The following is a 21,427-nucleotide window of genomic DNA, read 5'->3' as shown; positions in this document are numbered from 1 at the left end:
TGGACATACTTTGGCCCTGCTTGAAAAATATAAAGTAGACATATCCTTAAGATCTGCCTCATTGGACATGCTTTCATTCCTTATAAAATAGGCATACTATGGCCCTGCAAATTACCACCGCACAAGTACACGTATCACCGCAAGAGTACACGTATCACTTTAATAACATTGCACATACTATTGGTATATACCTCATAAACTAGTGTTTTCTAAAGAATAACAGTAGGTTGAAATATAGTGTATATTCTGATACCACACGACGCATGATAATGTATACAGCATAAGCAAGGACCTTGTGTTGATCTACGAGATTTGGCTTATCTGCCAACCCCTCTCCCCCCCCCCCCCACCCCCAAAAGACCTGATTGTATACATACAATGGCAAACAACAATAAGCTCCAATCAGCAGTTTCATTGTTAACCCTTATCATGCTGGACACGATTGATTCTGCCTTTGCAACCAGTGTAGATCACGATCAGCCTGCACATCAGTGTAGTCGGATAATGATCTGCACTGTTCGCTATTCAGTCAGTCTCTTTTTGGTAAGCACCCCTTTTAACAGTTAATGGAACTGTCCAAATTGAAAGATGGACAAGTTCATTATAGAAATATAGCAGTGTAAGGTATGGAAGATTATTTATGCAAAAATTCTATTATTGTATTTGATCAAACGCTTTATGATTAATGACAACTATTATTGCATTTGGTAAAGTGCTTTATTGTTGATGACAAACGCATGCTACATGTTGCAATTTAGATCACTTATATATGGATATAAGTAAACCAATTAATGCTTTAAATGCCAAAATCCTTAGTATCTTATGTATAGCTTCATGATAATTTTTCAAAGTATTTTTTCTAACGCCAAGTGCCAAAAGAGAACTGGTAGTCATTTACTTGATTTGGGCTATTGGAGACTAGTTAAATGTTAGCAAATACGTTCTCTCATTGTTAATCAACTGTTTTTATTACAGTTATTACATGCATACACTGTAATGTCATTAGGTACTTGTGTAATGTCAAGAGAGCAACGATTTCTGTATTGCGCTTTATGCTTATTCATATACGTAATTTCATGTCTTCATATTTTGTTAGCTGGGTCCATTTTCGTTTAAATGAAGAACGATAACTCCAGCTTACTTATTTGAGAATACAGTTAATAGCTGATCCCTTCAAGAAACTCTCGTTGAAAGAGGTAGCCGGGGTTATTAATAAAACCCGGCCCGGCCCAACCCACGGAAATAGCCGATTCCGATTGTACGGAAACCACCGGAAACTTACGGACGGAAGGCTAATATAATTACGAATGGTGATACCGTCATCTTTATCAAGGCCATTATGTGTATTTTATTTCATTATTACAAAAGTAGAAGCAAAGTATTTGATATTGATGATACGTATGTTTGATGAAGTATTGCACTTGACATAAGCGAAGACCTAAAATAACAAGATATTTGAATCACACTCAATCAAAGAAGTAATACGTTCGGCAGTCGATGTGTCATTTTGTGTACCGGACAGACACGAGATAGCAGTTTGCAGGATACTTTCAACAGAACTGGACAGGCTAGTTAAATGTACGTCGTTATTTCACACCTAACGATGTGACATAAGGCGAAGGGGTCTATACCGTGCACTGGAAGTATTTATAAAATTTGGTTGCCCGACCAAGATAGCGTTTTAGCATATTAAGTTTTAATTTAATGAAAATATCTTGTCTTAGGGAACATATGAATATAAACACTCTTATATTAAGGTTGTCAAAGATTTGCATTGGTAAGTACACATTTTGCGAAAATTAACTAGAAATGTAAGTTTATGAAATTATTATTATACTCCTTTTGCCTATCTCGGTTGCGCAACCAAGATAGATCGAAAATAGATGAACTACGAAGCTATGCGCTGTTTTCATACTTGCCATTTGTTTCAGGTTGTTGAAGTATTCAAATTTGAATATAAAACTAAATAAACTAATAAATTATATCAAAATCTAAAAACATAGTCCACTTTTTACATTTTTTTCATATTAAAGGGAGGCAATTCATGATCAACAATTAGGTAAAATTTGTCGTCTTATCGGTAAAATTATCCCCCTTGAAATCACCTGGCAGTGCGATATTGATTTTTATCTGGTTGATATTTTCCAATAGAAACAAAGAAGGAAAAAAAGTTTGAACAAATATTGTTTTAATTAGAATGAACACACAATATTTATTATCCTATTGAAGTGTTCGTCATTTTATTTCTCTTTACAAAGATGTAAAAATTATTTATCTAAAATGAAGAATTAATGCTTCCCTTGGCGATTAAAAAACATCACTATCAGTCTCTGTTTACGGCATATAGTTACTGAATAAAATAAGCAAAATCATGTGATACGTATCTTATTCTTTTGCCTGTAGCCACTTTATTCATATATTGAGAATATTTATTATCCTATTGAAGTATTCTACAGACAATAAACTTTTTATATATGTTTTTATTTTGAAATTATTTTAATGTCTTCTTGCTTCCCTAGACGTTTAAAAGTTGGTGATTTTTGTATTATTTCTTTATTTGCCGTGTCCGTGGTATTTCCGGACGCGTGCGGAAACGCACGAACCCGCCCGAAGTTTAGCTGCCGATGATACATAAAATATTATTGTTACAACATAGTATTAAGTGATAATAATAGTGCGGGAATAATTTCAGTTATACTAAGGCGAACCATAGTTTTTGGGAATTACAAGCTTACCGCAAAATAAATGTTACAGAGAAAGATGCTGACGTATCATGTTAATAAATAAAAAAAAATATAAGACATGATGCACGTTGCAACTATATATATTTCTTTCTAAACCACTGTCTCGTATTTTAAAGATTCGTTTAATTATACTTATACCCCTTAGTTTAAGTTTTAACCATAAATATGTTATAAAGAATTTATATAATGCAACATTTGAGTAAATTGTTTTCGGAGCCTCTGAAACAGCCATATTAAAGCGCTTTTCGATGGTTGTTTATTACCAATTAACAGCTTTTTGCAAGTTTATTGCTTATCAACACCTTTTTATTAGGGGATTAGGGACGATCAGGTCTTTTTATTACACAGATAATAATCTTCTCGGTGACATGTTTAATGAACGAGACTTAAATACACAATAAATATATTGTTTCATTTTCAACAACAATGTTGTTAGACACATAAGATAATGGGACAGTGATTATTTTACTTGTATTTGATTAAGTATATATATAGAGAACACGTGTTAAAAGTTCGCCTAAGAGTGAAAATATTATAGTATAGAAGTTTTGTGACAACACTGTGAAACATTGTCGTTTATTAATTTATTAGTTTATTCAAAGAAGTATAAAATACATTTTTAATTTTTATAGCTCTTTGGTTTATTGTCTCTCCTGAAAATTATTATGTACTTTCTCTGCTCCATATTATATAATGCTTTCACTTGCTGTAGGCATTGTATTTATGCAATAAATCGAAATTGAATTGAACTGAATGTACGCACAGCTAATCTCAAGAAGGTATAGCACGCGCTAAAAGTGCTTGTTTTATTCTTAGGTTTTCCACTTTTTATTTTAAAAATCTGACATTTATTAAATCAGTCAGTCAGTCCCTTTTGAGAAACCTTGAGAAGTCATAATTCGCACATACTTTATTACACAATGACTGGATCGGGGGCAAATAGGTCACACTTCCAATTAACAGGCCCTGGTGTCATAAAAAGATACATTTTATATTGTCAAGTATGTTTGCTAGTTTGTTTTTCTGTTCATTTTTCATCAGTCTGTGACAATATGTTTTTCAAATGTTCATTACATAACAAAATGAATTTTAACAAGTTAAATATGATTAATAATAATAATAAAAAACGCATTTCACATCTATTTATAATAACTGAAAATGAAATTGTCAAGTTTGTAAGCACTTTTAAAAAATATTTTTATTTTCCTGCTTTCTGTTTTTTAAGATAATAGTAGTTTCATATACATGTATGTTATGCTCGCCTAATATACTTGATTTTGTGTATTTATATTTGTTTTTATGTCTCAGTTTCTTTAATGTAAAATATAAAGAAGATAATATAGTGTTGATCATATTTTCATATACTATGCCAAAGAAGTATAAAACACATTTTTATAGCTCTTTGACTATGCAAAGTAAAAGAATAAATAACGTAGTGTCTTCTTTTTTCCGTTCCGTATTTTACATTATTGAAAAACAAAATTTTAACCCCAAGTTGATGCTTATTTGCTGTTGTTGTTTTACCGTCTTAAAAAAGGGTAAAAATAAATCACTACCGTGTTTTTACAGGAGATTTAAAACTATAACCCTTGTTTTTTTTTTGATCGGCCCCCCCGTGTTGATAAAGCGGAGTAGGCCCCTAACGACTAAAAAAATCCTGGATATTTTGCTGGGGTTTGAAGGGAGCAACAAGGTTAAGCGTTGATCCTAAACAAGGAAAGATAATAAAATGATTTTTCCCCAAATTTTTTTATGTAAAAAAATTTCAAAAAGATAAAAAAGAAAAACATTTCCATAAGAGGTATTTATGAATGGCCCTTTGTTCCTGAAATAAGAAAATAAAAAACAAATACAAAATTTTGCTAAAATGTAAATCTATGATTTAGTTTTAAAAAAAACGGGTGATTTTGTATGGGATGAAGGAGTTACAGTAAGTTGTAAAAAAGAAGAATGGAGATAAAATATAAAAGATCGGTCGCGTTTGCCGGCCCCCCCCCCCCCAAACACACCCCCCCGAAAAGTCCGTAGTCTGTTTAAAACAAAACAAAAAAAACGGAAAAATATTAATAGGAAAAAGGGGGAGGGTAGTGATAGCAATGAACTTTCATTTTTTAAACTTTTTGTAAGTTTTTTTTTGTTTTTAGTTTTTAAATTTTTGTTTCTCTTTTTTATATTTAAAATAATACTAGCATATTTTTTTTAACCCAAAAAATTAAAAAAACCCGGTCGGGGATACGAATTGCTTTTGTATATGCTTATAAAAATATTCCCCAATGTTTTTTTTTTTTTAAAAAATGAATTTTTTAAGCAGGTTTAAAAAAATGGTGCCAATTGTTTTTAAAATTATTATACCCCAACTGCCAAGATTTTCCCCATTAGTTTAACTTAATAATATTCTAAGGTTTTTTTCTGTGCGCAAATCGTTATTTTCATTTTGCGATGTGTTTATTATACAAAATTCCTTTTTGGTGAGGTCGATGGGGCCCCCCGCGGAAAAAACCATCCCCCATTGGCAGGCCCATGTGTTTGCTAACGGTTTCTCTAATGAAATGGGGCGGTGGTTGTGGATAAGGTTTTGGCCGTAATAGGGGTGTGGGTTCGGGGGCCCCAGGGGGTCAGACATGATTTAATAAACCCAGTAGGTTTTTTCCGGAAGCGGGATCGAGGGGGTTAAAATGCTTAAATTTCTACAATCGGTTTAAAAAAAATTTGTATAAACAAAATAATCGCAATAGACAATTTTGGTTTTTCTGGCTTGGCTCTATGGGATTTATGGGCCCTGATAAAAGCAATATAAAACCTGAGGAATTTATCGATTGTATCGTTTTAAACGGGTCGAAAAATCCACATATGACCCCATAAAAACGAAAATTGTTTTTTTCAATTTTACCCTATTAAAAAGTAAAAAATTTAGTACAAAGTCGCGCCTTAGCCATTTTCGTATTTAAATTGTTTACGCGTCGCTTGTTTTGAAATAAGTGTGGAGTACAGGGGAGGTAAATATGTGTTTTTGGGTCCCCCTTCGAGAAAATACGTTTTTTTACTTTTGAACTGTGATACTTAGAAAAATAAAAAGGGATAAAATAGATTTTGATAAAAAATAATTTTACACTGGAAACAACGTATTTTGTTTTTTGCGCATGTGATTTTACTTTTGTGTCCCCCTATGAGAGTCGATATTGTACTGTTTAAAAAAAGACGATGGTTTTTTTAAAATAGGATTAATTTTTTATTTGTGTTCTAATGTGTGAACCCGGTTTTTTTTTTGAAAAAAGAAAAATACTTGTATTCTTTGAAAACTATGGGTTTTTTAAAAATTGGGCCCTGTATACCAAATAAAAATAATATTTTTTGGTTAAAATAAAAACCAAAAAAAAATTAATCCCCGTAACAAAAAGTAAATATTTTTTTTAGGGTTGAGCTAAAAGTGATTTCTCGACGCGATTTGCGAAAGGGAGTTTCAATAAAATTTGAATTATCGGGTGAAGATAACTTTTACTTTTTTAAAAAACAGTTATGAATGATGCAACTTGTTTCGGGGAAAAACCCGTCATTACTTTTCTTTCCGAAAATTTAAAAAAAAATTTTGAAAGGTTAAAACTTTTTTGGAGTTTTGGATTTGGCCAAAAATGGGCATTTAAACAAAAATTTAGCTAAAAAAAATTCATAGATCTTTGTAAAAAAATGCAAATATCGTACAATTATCGGTAAACAAAAAAAGAGCAACGTTTTTTTTTTGATAATTAAAAAGGGTTTTGGGTTTCTACAATAAAAAACTAAAAAAAGAAAGGTTCGAATGCGACGATTACAGCTGCCCCAATATAGATCCAAGTAAGTTCATTTCCGGGTGTGGTAGTCCCATAGTAAAGAAAGCGTGTTAGGAAAATGTTGCAGTACTTGTGATATGAAATTTACAAAAAAAATCTTAATGAAAAAATTTGTGGTTTTAAAGAAAAAAATCCGTTAAGTTTTATTTTGTTTTCGGATTATTTGTAAATTATGTTAGGGGGTAAACGATCCTTGTTTTTTATGTTCAAAATGCCGAGCCTATCAAACTGATGAAAAGGGGGCTGTATCAATAATATTTAAAACAAACCAAATAAAATTTCAAAGTTTTGCAGATTGTCAACCATTGAAAAAAAGTTTAAATTTTTAAACTGAAAATGTGGAAAGGTAAAATTCCAAGAATTTAAAAGTTAAGTTTCTGGTTTTTTTCACGAAAAAGGTGAATCGTTCTGTATATTGAGTGCGTTTAAAAGGTAATTTTGTTCATTTAAAAGAATTCTTTTTCGCGTCGGTTTTGGTTCACCCAATAATGTGAAAAAAAACTGATATGCTTCTGAAAAGAACCCGTACTGCACCCCAAAGAAGGGAGTTGGGCACGGGGAAAATCCTGAGGATTTGCCCGCCCCGGTTTTCGGAATTTGTCCAAAAAAAGAAAAGGTAGAGGATACTTGCAAAATTAAAAATTTTTATATATAAATTATTTATTAAAATTTTTATTTTTATATTTTTATTTTAATTTTAAATTAAAATTTTATTTATAAAATTTTAAAAAAATTATGGAACCTGCGAATATGAAAACGTTATGACAAATGAATGTACCCAAAAAATATTAAATTTTTTTACTTTAAACGTAGTCAATTCAGTCGAAAGTTCAAAAGAACTCAGAATCCGCGTGAAAAAATATTCATATTTGTTTTTTATTTGTTTTTGGTTTTGGATTTTTTAAAAAATTTTTTAAAAAAAAGTTTAAAAAAATGTCACTTTTTTCTAAAAATTTTCGTGTATTAGAAAAAATTCGTATTTTTTTTTTTTGAATTAAAAAAAAATTTTTCCCTAAAAACTCTGAAAAAAAAAAGAAAAAAATCCCCGCCCTTTTTTTACCCATTTTTTTAGGATGTTACGGACACAAGAATTATTTTGGTTTGGGAAGCAAGGTGAAAAAAAAACTCTTTGGGCCCCCCGGGGGAATTCTTTTTTCGAAATATAAACTTTTTTGGCAAAAAGTGATTATAAGAAGGGATTAAAGATAAAAGATCAAAATAGGGAATAATTTAAAAACGTCAAAACACCGATGTTAAGATTTTTGTGTAAATTTAAAAATTTTAAATTAAAAAGGTTTTTTCAACCGAAAGAAAAGCAGTTTTAAAATTCATCAAAGAAGTTTGGGGCATAAAAAGTTTAGTGTTTTTTTTTTTTATAATTTAAATGTAAGTTTTTCGAAATATCTTTAATTTATTTGCCTTCCCCTGAAAATTTCGGGGGTTTCGACAATGAAACGGCTATTTCGTGGGTTGGGTCGGGCGGGTTTTTTAAAAACCCGTTTGAAGGCCCTTTGCCCGGGATTATCTTATTCTTTTCCATTTTTTTTTTTTCATTATGACTTTTTTGTAAATTTTTTTTTTTAAAGGAGGTCTTATATGTTTTTTGGATGATTGTAAGCAAGTTAGGAAAAAAACAATTTTTATTTTTAAACTATGGCAAATTTTAAAAAAAAATTTTTGTTGTTGTTCCTTTAAGCAATTGAACAAGCCGGGGTCAGTCCTTTAATTTTGGAAATGTGGGCCCCACGTTAAAAAATTTTTCAAAATTTTTCCCGGGTTCGGCTTCGTTTAATAAGGAATTAGTGTATGGGGATGGCATTGTCGCTGGCCAGTGTCGAAAATTTTTTTTTTTTCCCATTTAAAAAATGAATTAATGCAAAGCATTTTGGAAGAGCTCTTTCAAAATCAAAATTGGGTTTTCATGCAAACAGTTGATTTATTTGGAGCAATTAAAGAAGTTTGCTGCGAAAATTTTATTAGAGTTGAGGAAGTATGTTTCCCCACAAGCATATAGGTTTATATCATCAAAAAATTTCGTTAATAAATACATTTTTTCAAAACTTAAGATTTTCAAAATGCAAAGATGTTTGTATGAATAAAAGCATTTGACCAAAAGCAGTAATGTTTGTCATCAACAATAAAACATTTTAAAAAACAAAAATAGTTGTCATTAATCATAAAAAGGGTTGATCAAACAATAATAGAAATTTTTTCATAATATCTTCATAGTAGGGGTTAGTTGTTCTAAAAAATTTTTTTTTGACAGGAATCGTACAGTTTAATGTTGTCTGTATTCAATGATGTTTATTGGATAATTAAAAATTAAAAATAAAACTGGTAAAACTTTTTGTGTGATGTAATTAAAAATTATTGAATGGCTTACCCGGGTTTTTTAAATTTATTGGCCACGGTCCCCGGGGTTTTAGTTTGTCTGTTTGGCGGAAAATTCTTAGATGTATTTAAAGGCAATGATCGTTCCCTTTACATTTTTCTTCATGTGATATCCATAAAAAAATTTTTGGTTATATCAACGAAACTTTAAAAATTTAAAACCAGTCAAGCACAAATGTATTTAAACTTTGTAAAGTTAAATAGCAATAAAGCTGTTTTTATAAAAAAAATCCCAAATGTAAGCACTTTCCTTTTAATAATATCCACCAAGAATCGTTTGAATGATCACATACACGTATTTTTACAACGTGTACCTTTTTTTTTCTAGATACATTAAACTGTATCAGGTATACTTGCCAATTAATTTAAAGGATAAAATTCATAGTTCCGCAAGAAGTCAACACTTTTACGTTCCTAAAGATAGAACATACTTTTAATACTTTCTCGAAAGTTTTTTCCAGTTCTAACACTGACATCAATATCAATCTAAAAGTTATTAGTTGTATTAATATTTCCAATTACTTTTTTCTTTATTTTATGTCTTTAAATCAATATACACTTTGACAAAGATAAGTGAATTCTCATTTTTTGCAACGTTATAAAATGAAATTTGTCACCGTTAAAAAGTATTAACACTAAATTTAATCCAAGGTTTAATTAGTCCTTATTTACGACCGTTCTGATTAATATCTCACAACTGATCTCTTGGAACTGGCTCATTAATCATTTTTGATGGAATGGAATTGAAATTAATACAAATTTAGTGTATAAAATTTCTAATAAAAATACATCTTAATGCTCCTCAAAGATTACTGTTCTATGCAAAAATTCAAGTAAACAGAACAATATATTACACTGCTTAAATACATATCAACGTGTCATTTTGTTATGAAATACATGTAAGTCTGTAAAGAAGAGTTGTCTTTCGTACTTTTGAAAGTAACAGTAATCAGCTCAATCACCGTATCAATCGGAACTTCTTTACATATGAAGTTGATTTTTCAATATTTGTGTTAATAACTAACTGAATTCTATTCCTTCAAGTCTTTCATTTTAAAACAGAAATGCAGTAAATTGTGCATAAAGAAGTAAGTAAAAACCCTTAGTTCGATTTTTAATCAATAATCTTTTTTTCCCTGAATGATTCTTAATATCAAAATGGAAACGAACACGGAAGTGGACTGAAGCAAGGCAAACTCGCAAAAACAAAGCAAAGCATGAACCAAAAATATGTGCGATCCTCCTCATACACGACAACATAACTAAACCACTTGTTAACTGTTAACATGAACCGTACAGACACGGTGAATGATGAGTTACACCCGTATTATGCAAAGCGAGTGTTCCTTCCTATTCACGATAACATAACAGAACCATTTGATATAATGAAGCGTTTCATTAGGTCAAACAATATTGTTTTGTTCGGTTTTCAACCAGGGTCACCATAGTTTCGCCGTAAGGGTGACGGAGCGAATGCACGTATGACCTTGATTTGACATGTACAAATCAACAACAGCTGTGATTGTTTAAGTGTTTCAAAACAGCAAACTTTCTGCATGACCCCTTGTAAAATAGCAGACCAGTGATATATCAAAACACCAGATGAAAACTGAATTTATTAATCGTCTCTGTTTTCTAAATATGCACCCCAATACTGAATAATCTTCAAAACATTCAGAGCTCCCAGTGTATATTTTAGATTGCATCGTGCCGTTTTTCTGCCTCTTGCCAAGTCTTTATTTTCGGGATCAACAACACAAGAACACCTGAGAAATATGCCAGTCCACCAAGCAGGTGATATGGTGCGATGTAAGAACCAGAAACATCACGGATTATCCCTGAAATACAACACCAATATATAAATATCACGCTTGGGAGATAGATATGGGGCTTACAGGGAACTGATGAACTTGGAAATCTGTTTGGCTGGTCTCTTTTAACTTTTAATTAAGTTTTAATTCTGTAACAGACAGTATATAAAATATAAAGACTCTTAAAACATTTGTAAAATTTACACGTCCCGAAAGCATATGTCGCTCGTCAAAATCCTAAACAGATATTGCAGAAGTCTTTGCCACCGTTTGTTTTATTTGTTATGATATTTATTTGTAATCAATCAAAATTGGGTTCAATGTTGCTTATTACAACAATTTCGAGAATTGGTGCCAACATAGAATGCTGTGTTCGATAAAAAATTTAAAAAAATGTATTTTAACTTTTACGGCAGTTTCTAGATATCGCAATCTTTCTATTTCTATATACTTTTTTCTATTATTGAAACAATATCAATACCACTCTAAAAGAATAGCGACAAAAAAATACAAGGACAGAAGTCCAACAGGAACAGCCACATTCAAAGAATGCAGCCGCCCATACAACACTCTACATGGAAAAAACCATTGGAGAGTTTAAACTAGTTTACTGGCACCAAACCTCACTCTTTAAGCCATACCATGTTCCTATATAACAAGACAGTGTAAATAGAATTGCTCTCCGCCAGGTGAATCCCTAACACATGAAACCGTAACCACAGGAATATATCGTAAAGCACAAAATATGCTCATGTAAAGATATATAACCAAAACCCATGGAATCATAAACATATGTACTCAGTGAATTGTAGAAGCGAAAGCACTAAGGGAAACACCATTAAGGGCACGACGTAGCAGGGCATGGGACAAATATCAAACCAGTCCGTCCCAAGAGTGGGATTTAAGAGCTAGCAACCATGGAGCCCCCCAACTGTCCGTCACCGCACTATCAAAGAGGAAAGCGTAGTGACCAACTGTAAAAGGGCTGAAAACTAAACATGCGGTATGTCTCAAAACAATACGGTCATAGCCACTACTAGCAATAAATCGTTTTATAATTTTAATAGATAATGGTCAAGACTTATGCATTAGGTACGTATATGAAAGTTAGTGGGCAGAGCATTCCTTGAAGGAATTAACACTTAATTACTGTTACATGAAAGGCTAGGAATTACTGCTGCCATCACTCGACGGGACGTTTCTTGAGTGAACTTACACAGTTACTATTGCATAAAATATTGCTACGGAATTACTCCTGTCCTTACTCGAGGGAACTTACACAGTCATTTCTACATGAAAGACTGCTACAAGGTATTGCATTATCGAGACCACATCATTTTTGTTGGATGGAAGTGCTCGGTTTTCCTATTACAACTTAAGTTACCAGTTACTGGAAAGAATATAGCAGACGATGCTCCAGACACCAGTGTTCCAAATCCTAAAGAACTCTTGAATTTTTCGGGACCCATTACTTCTAGAAGTATCACAGGATGCAACGAGTGGAACTGTCCTGAACAAAATCCTGCAAAAAAAAATAATGGAAAGAGTCTAGATAGATTTTAACTCAAAATAAATGTATCTTTTTCAACAAAATAATTCTTGTTTCAAATAATATGTAATATATTGTAAATACTACAAAAGAAATAAAACAAATGGTAAAAGAAAACTACGACAAATGTTGTTCTTTTATATAAAAAAAAGTTCTTACCGACTACCACTACGAAGATCAAAATAGCGGGAAAATTATTGACAAATCTCAGCAGATGACAGGCAGTTCCGGTAATAAATGCCATAAGCGCAAGCATAGTAGACCAATTCATCCATTTTCTGTCTACAGTAATTCCAACAAATATCCTCGCAAACAAACTGACCGCTGCTAATACTGCGATTTGAATACCAATATTTTCATTAGTTATTCCGACCTCTTTGGCATGTGTAGGTATGAAATTTGGAACAATGGTGTGACATGTCATAAAGGTAAATATCAAAAGTAAGAAGCACAGGAACAATGGGTTTCGCATTAAATGCAAATCGAAAATACTGCTTAGAAGGGAAGCTAATCCAGATTTAACAGAAGACAAATATCCCGACTTCTTTTCGCCGTTATCATTTTGTTCATCATCTGTGCTGTAAGGTTTTCGTGGAGAAGTGCTATAATCAATAGCAGGAACATATAAACCTTCAGAACTTGCAAATAATGCTACTTGAGACTTTGAAATAGCATTCATCAGCGCACGTAATCTACCTGGCTCATCGTGTAATTCACTCCGCGAGGTACTGTCTAGCTTAGGGACTCTCCTAGGTATTTTGCTTCCTACAGAATGGGCACGGACTCTGTTTAACAAAGGCTCATTCTGGGTATTTCCGATAACAAGCGAAGTATTAGAGCCTCTCGCCTCCGATGTAACAACTTCTAGAGATTTGTATAACTTGGCCTTTTCCTCCTTTGACTTATCACTCTTATAAATAGTATTTGCACCTGCGTCTATGATGTCATTGCACGGTATGTTTGAATTTCGTTTTTCTTCTAATACACTTTCAACAGCAGTTTTCTTTTGCATATAAAATTCTGGCGGTCTCATTAACAAGGCTCCAACGCATATATGCATTAGTAGCCCTGATACAATCAACATTGCACCTGTATATTGATATTTATCAAATAATTTCACTATAACTGGAGCGAATATAAGCCCGCCAATCTCAGCCCCGCCCGTAAATATACCGTTGGCCACTGCTTTATGTTTGTTGAAATAAGCACCGATGATAGCCAGTTCCGGTGCGTGAATCAAGGACATGCCCAGACCTGCAAAGTGAAAGAAAAAGTTATGATAATTTGCCGATATGTTTTTGATTTTTTCATTATGTTGGGTTTGGAATCACAAATACACAATGTAGGTCATATGACGACATTTTGATATAAGAAGAAAATATCTTTAGCCCCTCCATGCATTATTTCAGGCACGCGTTGGCACTTGGGCGTCTTGCCCACTGCTTTCCGTAAGCCAGCAGGATGGCTACCTCATACATTAAGCAAGGTTTCGAATCCACCTCGGTTGATCTCCGTTACGTTTTTGAAAGGTAATATACAAGTAAAGATAACACTAACATCTTTGACGTATATAAATATAATTGTACAGTAAGGTTTTGTTATTTGTGTGTGTGTGTGGGGGGGGGGGGGGGGGGGGGGGCTTAACGCCGGTTTTCAACAGACAGTATTTCAGTTATGTAACGGCGGGAAGTTAACCTAACCAGTGTTTCTGGATACTGTACCAGTACAAACCTGTTCTCCGCAAGTTACTGCCAACTTCCCCACATTAATCAGAGGCGGAGGACGACTGTCGTCACAATGTCTTTTATAAAATCGTAACGGAGAACATACGCCTCGCCCGAGGATAGAACCCACGACTCTACGGATCACAGCCGTCACATAGCTGAAATACAGTTAAAATAACACAATGCAAAAAAAAGGCATTGTCGCTAGACTTACCACATAAGAAACCTTGTCCAAAATAAAACACTGAAATGTCAGCTGTGAACGCTGTTAGCAGAAATCCGGCAACTGTAAAAACACCTCCAGCAAAAACAGACACGCGGCTGCTAAATTTCTGAAGACCTATAGTCATGACGAAAACAGCTGAAAGAAAATACTCCGTTTAGAAACTTCACAAGAAGATGACAAAGGATTTGAGAGTTTCTTCCCTTTTCATCCCAAAATGATATCTAATTCAAAGTCATTTAAAATACATGTACATATATTACACAATTTTGTACAAATTGAATTTACGGTTGCTGTGAAGTTCACTAGTCACATACCATTTAAACACCCACTTTTCGATAACTTATTTACAGTCTGTTTCTATCAGTGGTGAATTTCTTGTGCTGTCTCTACTTACATTGTTTTATAATAATTCGTATCATTTTAAATGAATATTTCAATAACGAAGCTACAGACTTAAATATATATCCTGCCAGGAACTTAAAATAATACGACTGATTATTCAAATTTATCAACGATGAGGGTGTGTTCCACTTACAAAAGATGCTCAGTGTAGCATTTTGTACAAGCCCCATGACCGCTGTCTCGTAAGTGCTCGAGTTAAAACGCAACTGGAATTGTATGAAGAAAATTCCAAAGGATCTCATAATACCCCCGTAAATTGTTATCTCTAGTACACATCCTGAAATAAAGTATGTGTCTATTTATCGTACCGACTAATATACTAGTAAATTATCGGGGTTGTAAATGACTTTCCAAGGAAATAAGTATGAAAGTATGATAAAGTGGGGACCGAAGTCTCATATCCATCATACTGACCCAACATAATTTTTGAAGGGTCACTAACGAACTCAATCATTGATTTGTTTTACTACACTTTCTTCAAACAACTTCTCCTTTAAACCATTTAGTGGAAGTTAATAAAACTTGGCCTGGATGTTCCTTGCATGGTCCTTATCAAAATTATTCAAAGAATTCCATTCGATGCATGGCACCAAAAGCAAAAAAAAAAAAAAAACAACAACAACAAACAAACAAACAAATAAACAAAAAAAAAAAACACACACAAAAAAGCTTTTAACAATCTTCTTCTCCAAAACCTTAGCTATCTGATACGTAGCACAGTCTAGTGGTCCTCTACCAAGTTTGTTCAAATCATGTCCCTGTGGATAAAATTGGCCCCGCTAATACGTCCACTTATTTTAAATAGACTTATGCATGTATAAGACAAACTTTAAAAATATTCTTCTCTAAAACCGTAAGACCTAGAGCTCAAACATTTTGCTTGTAGTAGTGTGCAGTTGTTCTCTCCTCAATGCCGTTCAAATTACGTCCTTGAGGTTAAACTGGCCCTGACACAGGGCAGGATTCATTTGTATTGCATAGACTTACATTAGAAAAAACTTTAGATTCAAGATTCAAGATTCAAAGTTTATTTCTTGTAACGTATACATGAATTATCTTGTTACAGACAGATGTATTAACAAATACAACGTGACATATTCAAATAACGCGCACACGTACGCACGCGCGCGCATGCACACACATATACACACGCACGTACGCGCGCGCGCGCACACACACACACACACAATAATAAGACTGACATATAACTGTAACTGGTTACTTACATAGAAAAGAAAATTACACGTTCGTTAATATTTTAACTAGAGAGGATGAACTAATATATTGTATTGTAATCTAACATTTGTACTGGCTCTAAACTGGTGATGCTATAGTGTTAGTAACATACAGTGTCACTCATTAAATAATCTCCTTTAATTAGAAATGGTACGAATTCAGTTCAGTTAAGTGCAATTAAGAGTTACATTACAGTATTTAACACGCACGTATAAACCCCTTTAAGATAGTTAATAAGCGTGGCCTGCAGATACTGGCAAAAGGATAGTATAATTACACTCTACCAATTCAGTTTCTTATTTATTTCATATTAACAATAAAATATTCAGACCTCATTTTCAGCACTTTAAAGCATTTCAATGATATGAAAACCATATATGGACATTTAGTATGACATGTCTTCTTATAAAAATAGAAAAATATTGACATGCTATGTTGTATATAAGAAAAATAATCTGTTCTGAGAAATATCACCCTTTAAAAATGCCCCCATAAAAACAGCCGTTTAGGAATTACGCGTAGGTAGACATTTTTCGCAATGAATAAAACTTATACCAGAAAATTCACAATGAAAATGGTCTAGATCTTATCAATACAATAAGCAATACAAATAAGCCAAATATTTAACTGTCACCTTCTCATGTCACTCATTATACCAGATTTCATCCAAAGCATGGAACTACATTTTGGACTACTTCGCATGTAACACTGAATAGTCACTTCCGGTTTGGTGTAATCCGTCCTTAAAGGAAAGTTTTTCATACTCAAAAAGTGTTATTTTCACTTAAATTGTACCAGTAACCTTAATGCATGGGAAAAAATACCAGTTTCAGTTTGATACAATCAATTTTCAAGGTTTTATGGCTTTTTCAGTAACGTATGCTAGCGTGCCAAATTTCTTTAAAAATGGTATCTATAGGCCAAGTCGCAGCTCGCTCCTGGTCATGCCTTTTACATCTCTGAAGTATATGCTCCGCAGTCTGATCTTCTTCATCACATGGACAAGTTGGCGATGATGTCAGTCTGTATTTCTTGTACATGTGAGCATTAAGCGTGTTGTGCCCTGAGCGGAGCCTGACCATCATCACTTGTTCAGACCGATCATTGAGATGAAAAGCATCTTCCTCCATCCTTGGTCTCGTTAGTGCCTTGATGATGGTGACTTTCTCCTTGTAACTCACAGGTTCTGTTGGTTGTTCTGACTGAGCTCCTAGCTTAACCAGTTTGTCTGCCTCTTCATTGCCTGCAAGTCCACAATGGAATGGAATCCACTGAAGTGCTACTTTGCAGGTTATACTCAGGCCCTGCATTCTCCTGGCTAGCTGCGGAGCTTTATTGTTGATCAGAGCTTCCATGACAGAAGTGCATCTATGAGAAAGACGACTGAGGAGCTTTCTTCTGCCGAGTCTTAAACCATTGAGACGGCCTTCATGAGTGCTTCAGTCTGCCTTGTAATTGTTGCAGTGTTTTCCTGTGGCTGCATGTAGTGTTTCTCTCTTGCCAGATGGGTATTGAATGAAAACTCCTGCTCCTCCATCTTTGACGGCGCATGTGGCTGATCCGTCTGTAAAGACATGAGTCCATAATTCCGTAGGATAGTCTTCATTGATCATAGCAAGTGTGAGGCTCTTCCGAATGCCTTCATCCTCTTGCTTCCCGCGGTCAAGACGAGGAACAGCAAGTCTCACAGTCACTGAGGACAGATCATTCGCTAGTGGGTTTATGATGTCTTCACTACCTAGGGGAGTCGTTGGTATGCTCAGCTCAGTTTTGAACTCTCGGTTGAGTTTCTTTGCCTCATGTACGAAGCTGCTACGTTTGAGCCGATTCTATGTGTAGCCATCTAGCTTGGCTTTCATGGGATGGTCTTGAAAAGACCTGAACTTCTCTGCTTGAAGCAGAACCTTTGCATGTCTTCTGTCTTGTAACGCGACATCATTTATGACCACTTTTCCTTGCTGGGGCTTATTTTTGCCATATTTTATCAAGTTTTACCATAAACTGCACTCAAATCACACACTGTTTCTGTAAAATATACCCAAACTCACCCCTGACACCTAAACTTTACCAATATTTAGTCAGTAAATATGCATTTTTGGAAAAACATACACCCAAAACTGTAAAATTGAAATATTTTTAGCTTTTCTACTTTTTCTCAGCTGAATTGCACTGAAATTGTCATTTTCTATCATAATCTGACCAAACTAGCCTATTTACAGCCACATCTAAACAAGTTTCAATTTTTACCCCTGCTCAACTTAAAAGGAGGCAGTAAACAGTTTTCAGCTGTTAGTGTCGAATTGGCCAGGATCAAATTTACAAATAAGAGGCAGTTTACGGAATGAAGTGCATATTTGAACTTCAAAATAATAATAATTGCTAGAATTGAAGTTTCAGCGGCTAGAATTGAGTTTCACTTATTTAAAAAAAAAATAGTTGAGTAGCCTTGATCTTGATATTATGACGTAATGACTTGCAGATGCCTCCGCTGAGCTAGCTTAAAGTGGAGTTGTCATTTTAACAGGGGCCTCAGGAAAACTGGAATAGTGAAAAAACGGTACGGATGGCACATATATTTGAGCTTATTTTCAGATTTTACAGTGTTACCAGAGTATGAAACCGTGTAGCAGTTGGGGCTATCATTTGAAGGGAGTTTTCTACAGCGATTTGAATATTGGCAAATTTAGCTTTTTTCGTCATCAGTTTCCGCGACCGGGAGAGCACAAAATTCAGGTCTCGTAAACAGAAAACTGGATATTAGGGATGCATTGCAGATGGTTTGTAACGATAAAAAAAAACATACAGTCATGTTAATATTGCAATATCTTTATTTCAGGTGTGTGGTTGCAGACTTTTGTGTGAGGTTTTGAAAGCTGGGTAGGCGACTCTAGGCCGAGAAGCTCTGAAAACTGTTTACTGCCTCCAAATGTAAATTGAAATACTACCAAGGCATGTAATATCAGATATGTTACGCTAGTGTACAGAAATCTTTTGTATTTGGCATGAGCATTGCCTAGTATTAAACCCTTTTAAGATAGTTTATAAGCGTGGCCTGCAGATACTGGCAAAAGGATAGTAAATGTAAATTGAAATACTATACAATACTACCAAGGCATGTAATATCAGATATGTTACGCCTAGTATTCCTCTGCCACTTTTGTTCAAATTATGCCCCTCGGGTCAAAATTGATTCCGCCTAAGGGTTTCATTGTTTTTATATATAGGATATTACACGAGTGTCTTTTCATATTGAATTTATTAAACGAGTTGAATAAAATAATAAAATGCGAGGCTCTGTCGAGCATTTTATCAATTTTATTCAACGAGTTTAATAAATTCAATGTAAAAAGTCAAAAGTGTAATATTCTTTTTATCACATGTTCGCTTTTCCTGTCGACACATCAAAAATTCTACTTTCTTTTACTATATAAACAAGTCAATTTGACCAACGTTTCCAATACTATAAACGACGTCGACGTCAAAGCTTTATTACACTAATGTATTATCATTTTTATGTTATGGCTTTATTACACTCCCGCGACGTCAAACATGTGATAAACCGACTTATGTATGGAAAACTTCAAATAATCTTCTTATCTAAAACCTCGATGCCTAAAGCTTATGTATTTATTTTTTAGCATTGTATAGCATGTAGCATAGCATTGTAGCATGTAGCATTCTCCATTAAGTGTATTCAAATCATGCCTCTGAGGAGAAAACTGGAGTTCACTTGTTTTACATTGATTTATGTGGGGGGAAACCTTCTTCTATAAAAGTACAAAGCCAGGAACTTGGATATATGGCATGAAGCATTGTGTAGTTGTCCAATTCCACCTTTTTCAAATCATGCCCTTCGGGTCAGATTTGACCCCACACAGGAGTATCATTGTTTTACATAAGCTTCTGTAGGGAAAACTTTAAAAAGTCTTCTTGTCCAAGAGCTTAGATATTAGGCATATAACATTGTAGTCAGGTGACTGATATAGGGCCATCATGGCTCTACTGTTTTCCCAGTATTAGTATAATTGTTCATTTAAACTTTTTCATGTGAATTGCTTTCAAATAAGTCAATGTACATTAAGTGTATGTTGAATTTTGTTTTTTACCCATGTATCCTAGAGTAAAGAACTGAATTTACTTCTACAACTACATGTATTCCAAAACGTTTTAATGATACTTGAATCATGAAAAGTTAAATCCGTCAGTCCGTTTTAAAAGCATCATAATTGTCAAAAAATAGATATATATAAACATATTTTTTTATTATGTGAAAACTGAAAAAAATAACGCTCCGCTATAATACTATCTCATCTCTTGTTACAGATCGCACAGTCACTTTTTTTCAAGTCTCAAGTGTGTTCAGTGAGACTATTCAGTGGTTCTCACGGACCATTGTCCAGTGAAAGCTGCTCAATAAGCAGTGTTCCCAGTAGTTAGTGTAACACACAGATGTCATGGAGCTGTGAATACTACAAGTTAAACATTGCTCACTTAGAAGTGTTCACGACGCTGTCAGGTGGTCGGACGTTAGTATGAATTTTATAAGCTAAAGTATATAATATGTATGTAGAGTTTCTTAGCTAGCATGACCATAATAGTCAGAATATATGAATTTATAGCTTACATGTGTGCCTCTTCCTAAACCGGCATGGTAATATTCATCAAGTTATAATTCATTTCGTTGGTTATGCAACAGCTCAAGATTATGTAGCGAAATACTCCAAATAAATACTTTATCTATTCAACTGCAGGCAACTGTACCGTATTATCTAATGACTTGTAGGGCAGTCGGACAACATTTTACCTAATAAATGAATAATATTACAAAGCGTTTTAATAACTTTAAAACTAATATGTAAAGCAAAGTCCCTTACTGACTCAAGTAAAATGTTATGACTATCTTCCGTAAAAGATCAGTTGTGAAAGTTTCAAACAAATCCATAAGGTGATCAAAACTTGATTAACCACCTTTAATGCACTATGTATACATGCACTGACACATGTCAGTGTTTAACACATCAGCGATCCCACACATGTAATAATACGGTTAGGAAAATACATAAATATATAGAGTAAAATATATAAATATATAGAGTAGTTTACCTGCTAGAACAACCCATGCCCATCCTTTGTCAACAGGTACACAAGAGCGCTTTTCATCCATTACAGAATACAAATAACTTTTATAATACATTCAGATACATGCATCACTGTTTAAAAAAACATCATACCAAAGACACAGAAAAATGTAAAAACACATACGTCCCGTCCGTAATGCCAAGGTTGTCTGATATCAGTTAAAGGGACATGCCTTTTGCTTTGCACGTTTATAAAAAAGTAAATATAAATTAATTCATTCTAGGCGAAATTTACCGATTTGAAAGCATGCACGCTGTAGAATCGATCCGTCAGCATACCAGCCAGCAGTACTTATTGTTCGTGTACAGACTTATTTTCTGAAATATTAAAGTTGTGTCTACTTGAAGTTTATAAATTTCGTTGCAGGGCCTACCCTTT

General features: G+C 33.8%; 1 protein-coding gene across 2 annotated transcripts; it reads right to left on the bottom strand.

Moving 5' to 3' along the window:
• Positions 1-9,228: 9,228 nt before the first annotated feature.
• Positions 9,229-21,174, bottom strand: LOC123536544 (monocarboxylate transporter 1-like). 2 transcript variants are annotated; one of them, XM_045319815.2, is made up of 6 exons: positions 21,014-21,174; positions 14,808-14,951; positions 14,261-14,407; positions 12,482-13,576; positions 12,158-12,295; positions 9,229-10,800 (listed from the first exon to the last, which is right to left on the bottom strand). In XM_045319815.2, exons 1-6 carry the CDS (start codon positions 21,102-21,104, stop codon positions 10,658-10,660), a joined length of 1,758 nt encoding a protein of 585 aa, XP_045175750.2. In that variant the 5' UTR covers positions 21,105-21,174; the 3' UTR covers positions 9,229-10,657. The 2 variants fall into 2 exon arrangements, with proteins under 2 accessions (XP_045175750.2, XP_045175751.2); XM_045319816.2 differs by having other exon boundaries at positions 10,662-10,800; positions 12,053-12,295.
• Between the last annotated feature and the right edge of the window lie 253 nt (positions 21,175-21,427).

This window comes from Mercenaria mercenaria, chromosome 17, assembly GCF_021730395.1.
Source record: "Mercenaria mercenaria strain notata chromosome 17, MADL_Memer_1, whole genome shotgun sequence".
NCBI classification, from domain to species: Eukaryota; Metazoa; Mollusca; class Bivalvia; order Venerida; family Veneridae; genus Mercenaria; species Mercenaria mercenaria.
This window is presented reverse-complemented; position numbering and strand designations above follow the sequence as displayed.